Source organism: Apium graveolens, chromosome 8, assembly GCF_009905375.1.
Source record: "Apium graveolens cultivar Ventura chromosome 8, ASM990537v1, whole genome shotgun sequence".
NCBI lineage: Eukaryota > Viridiplantae > Streptophyta > Magnoliopsida > Apiales > Apiaceae > Apium > Apium graveolens.
This window is the reverse complement of record NC_133654.1, coordinates 265,919,642-265,923,588: the sequence shown is the minus strand read 5'-3', so window position 1 is coordinate 265,923,588 and position 3,947 is coordinate 265,919,642. Positions and strand designations below refer to the sequence as shown.

At 38.8% G+C, this 3,947-nt stretch overlaps 1 protein-coding gene across 1 annotated transcript; it reads right to left on the bottom strand.

Moving 5' to 3' along the window:
- Positions 1 to 288: 288 nt before the first annotated feature.
- Positions 289 to 3,353, bottom strand: LOC141680947 (pre-mRNA-splicing factor ATP-dependent RNA helicase DEAH1-like). The gene is made up of 2 exons (XM_074487022.1): positions 721 to 3,353; positions 289 to 438 (listed from the first exon to the last, which is right to left on the bottom strand). The coding sequence occupies exon 1, from the start codon at positions 3,351 to 3,353 to the stop codon at positions 774 to 776; it is 2,580 nt and encodes an 859-aa protein (XP_074343123.1). The 3' UTR covers positions 289 to 438; positions 721 to 773.
- Between the last annotated feature and the right edge of the window lie 594 nt (positions 3,354 to 3,947).

Here is a 3,947-nt window from a genome sequence, read left to right as displayed (position 1 = left end):
AAACAATCCAAATACAGTAACCAAACTAATAAATAGGACATAATAGTTTCATGTAATTATACACTCAAGGTGAACACCAGAGCCATGTGACCTGATGAAGAAGGCTGATCATTACAATCTCCCGGGTTGGGAATATTAAAAGCTGCATGCTAATTTTCTAATGATTCCAGATCTTTCTCTCACATGTTCTTCCTCTGAGTATTGGAAGAACAATCGCGTAAACCCTGACCTAATCGAAACTCAGAAACTTGAAAATAGATGCATAATACCATTTACAAACTGACATTAAGACTACAACTTAGGCAGATGAGATACAATTGCATCATATACTTTGGTTTGCATCATTGACTTACCTTGAGCTTCGTATTCTGATATGAACTTCAATACTTTTAGCTTTTGTCTGCAGATCTGGTGCAATGTAGATAGCGTCTAAACTACCTGAAATGTGTGAATGGATAATGGTGACAGGGGGCTTTATGTTGCTCAAAATAAACATGTATAATTAAAACAGTCATCAGGTGCAACTCTATACAAAATTGAAACAGTGATGTAAATATATAAAATGGTAATGTGCATCCTTTTATAACTTTACAAGTAATTTAGTATGTTTTAAGGTAAACAACTAATTTACATATTGCACAAACACCTCATTAGTACATATCTTGATCTGTATCCATGTCAGTAATCAGAACTATGAATCAAGTACACTATTGTTTATACCTCTCCCAGATCAGCGAAACGTATTTACAGCACATAATGTGCCATTGTGCCTCCTATCTTCTTATGTCAGAAGCGAGACCCTCTGCACGAGGCATTTTCTTCGATCCAGTATCTTCGACATCATTTAGCTGGTAGAAGTGAGGAGCTACATCAATCAGCCACTCTGGTTTAATTTCAGTCACCTGCCTCATGTACTCTTTAGTTGTGAGTACTAATTCATGGTACACAATCCATCTTGGAAGTACCTGTGCTAAACCTGAACTAGGATGAATATGTACAGTTTGATGATGTTTTAAAGTTGTGTATGATCCATTCTTCTGCAGCCTTGCACAGTTTGGAAAGTAGGCTGATGTTATGGCTTTCCTTATAGCTTCCAAATCACCTGAACTTGACATCACTTCAATTTCAACCTTGTCCAGTAACCCCTCCAACTGATCTCGTATATCTCTGGCACGTTTCATGCTCCGGGCCTGGATATAGTTCTCATAACACCACTGAGTTGAGAAGTTGGTTTCTTTCCAAGAACTGTATATCCTGAATAATGCAATATGATCTCCTACATTGCCCATGTTAAAATTCATTCGTGCATTGTCAGCGTGAACCTGCTTGTCCTTTGGACGATAAAAGATTGAACTTCCAATTGAAAGCATTGCAGCAATTGAGATGATCTCATCAGAACATCTATACTTTTCAGAAGCAACTATCATCTTTGACAGCATTGGATCAAGAGGAAACTCAGCCATTTTCCTCCCCACCTTAGATAACTCGCCTTTCTTGTTAAGCGCACTCAATGCAAATAAAAGCTCCAGAGCTTTCAATAAAGAAGCTTCTGGTGGTGGATCTATGAAATCAAAATTCACCAGGTCATCAATGCCAAGGCTCTTTAGATTCAAAACTACATTTGCAAGATTTGTTCGTTGTATCTCGGGCACACCATTATCTTCTAAGTCATTATGATAATTGTGAGAAGTATAAAGCCTAAAGCACTCCCCAGGGCCTGTCCGACCAGCCCTTCCAGCCCGTTGATTAGCCGATGCTTTTGAAATTGGGGTAACCAGCAATGACTCCATCCCAGTACGAGGACTGTAAGATTTCATTTTCACAAAACCCGGATCAATGACATATTTGATCCCATCAATAGTCAATGATGTTTCTGCAATATTTGTGGCCAGGACAACCTTCCTTGCACTTTTCGGAGTAGGTTCAAATATCTTTGCCTGAAGCTCTGTTGGAAGGTTGGCATATATTGGGCATATAATCAGCTCTCCTATCTTTGTTCCTAACCCCCTCGTCCGACGCTTAAGAATCTCCTCAGCCATCTCAATCTCCTCCTGGCCAGTGAGAAAGACCAGTATATCACCATCTCCAATAGGCCGAGTCACGTGAATTTGAAGAGCTGTGACAATTGCTGCATCCAAGTAATCAGCCTCTGGCGCTTTTGTGTAATTTATCTCAACAGGAAACCTCCTTCCCGGGACATTAAAAATCGGAGCACAATCAAAATAATCACTGAACTTCTTAGCATCAAGAGTTGCACTAGAGATAAGCAACTTAAGATCAGGACGAGATCTGGCTATATCCTTAACTAAACCAAACAAAATATCAGTTGAAAGTGTTCTTTCATGAGCCTCATCCACCATCACGACGCTATAGCTAGAAAGATCAGGCTCCCCTAGAAACTCTCGCAACAACATTCCATCTGTCATATACTTAATAACCGTCTTCTCAGACGAGCAATCTTCAAAACGAATGGAATAGCCAACCTCATGTCCAAGTTTAACTCCCATTTCCTGAGACACTCTAGCCGAAACACTCATAGCAGCAACACGACGTGGCTGCGTACATCCAATCCTTCCACGTTTTGTGTACCCTGCCTCATGGAGATACTGAGGTATCTGAGTAGTCTTCCCGGAACCAGTTTCTCCAACAACAATGAGAACTTGGTGTTCTTCAACTGCTTTCAGCAACTCCTCTCGATATCGATACACTGGTAAACTTCTCCTGTCAGCCTGAAGCTTCTCGAATGCTGACTTGGCCTTAAAATTTTCAACTGAGTCATCACAGGCCTCTCTAACACAACTTCCACCATTCATCACTTCATGTTTAATGAACTCAATCTGGTTTTCAAAGACAAAATCATAATCATCACGCTTTCTTTCTTTCGAGCCAAATTTCATAGTGGCCTTACTAATCTGCTGATCCTCCCACGCCTGTTGCTCCACGTTCGGGTTCATCGTATCTGTACCATCACTCTTATCTTCCCTGTAACGCTCGACAGCCACAGAAAATCTTTTCTCCTGATTAACACAACCTTCCTGATCATAAGCATTAGGCATTATGTACTCATTCATGTCGTAATCAGCATGCTTCTTCTTAACAACATCATAAACTTGTTTCTTGTGTCTTAATCTAAATTTCTCTGCTTCCGTCAATTTCACATTCTGAAACAGATACTCCTCATCCTCAATGTCATCTCTCAACTCCTCTAGTTTCTTTATCCCTCTTTTCTTCAAATAATCTCGCCGAGAAAGTTTTCTTAACTTTTTTATTTTCGTGGCATTCACTTCTTTTTCAAAGCGTCGCTTCTTGATCGTCTCAGAAACTGAACACACATTGTCTATTCTACGCTTCATGGCTCCAATTGAGAAGCTCTAATGGTCTATATCTGTATTATATAGGGCAGCTAATCTTTCTTATCTTAGTAGGGTTCGGATTATATTATATATCCTCTAGGGGGTAGGACTTAAATTGTCACAATCAAAATTCTGATCGGAACTGGAATGTTATATATATACTCCCTCGGTCCCCCTCAATTCTTTACATTTGGGGACGGGTCTCAGGACGCACTTTAATGCTTTTATTAAATATAGTTGCATAATTTTTTTTTTAATTTTTTTTTCTTCTAAATTAAGATATAATGTTCAAACTTTTATACGAAAAAAGAAAATTTTAAAAATAAATTACGGAAATATACTTTATAGTTGCCTTAAAATGCGTGTCAAGCATGTGAAAAGAACCGTAAAGAAATGAGAGGGACGGAGGTAGTATATATTTATATTTTTTTTTTATCATAGCTAACCGAGAGGGTTTGACTCCGAAGGCATAATCATAAATTGTCGTCAGGCATAATCATAAATTGTCCTGACCAAGAGGATACTTTTAACCAACTGAACCAATCCATGCAGACTTATATTTTTATATGGACTAAACTCAAAAGTTTGAATAAA

Bases quoted from the DNA above. Each gene is read 5' to 3' on its own strand.
- LOC141680947 (XM_074487022.1), bottom strand. From the start codon at position 3,353: ATGAAGCGTAGAATAGACAATGTGTGTTCAGTTTCTGAGACGATCAAG.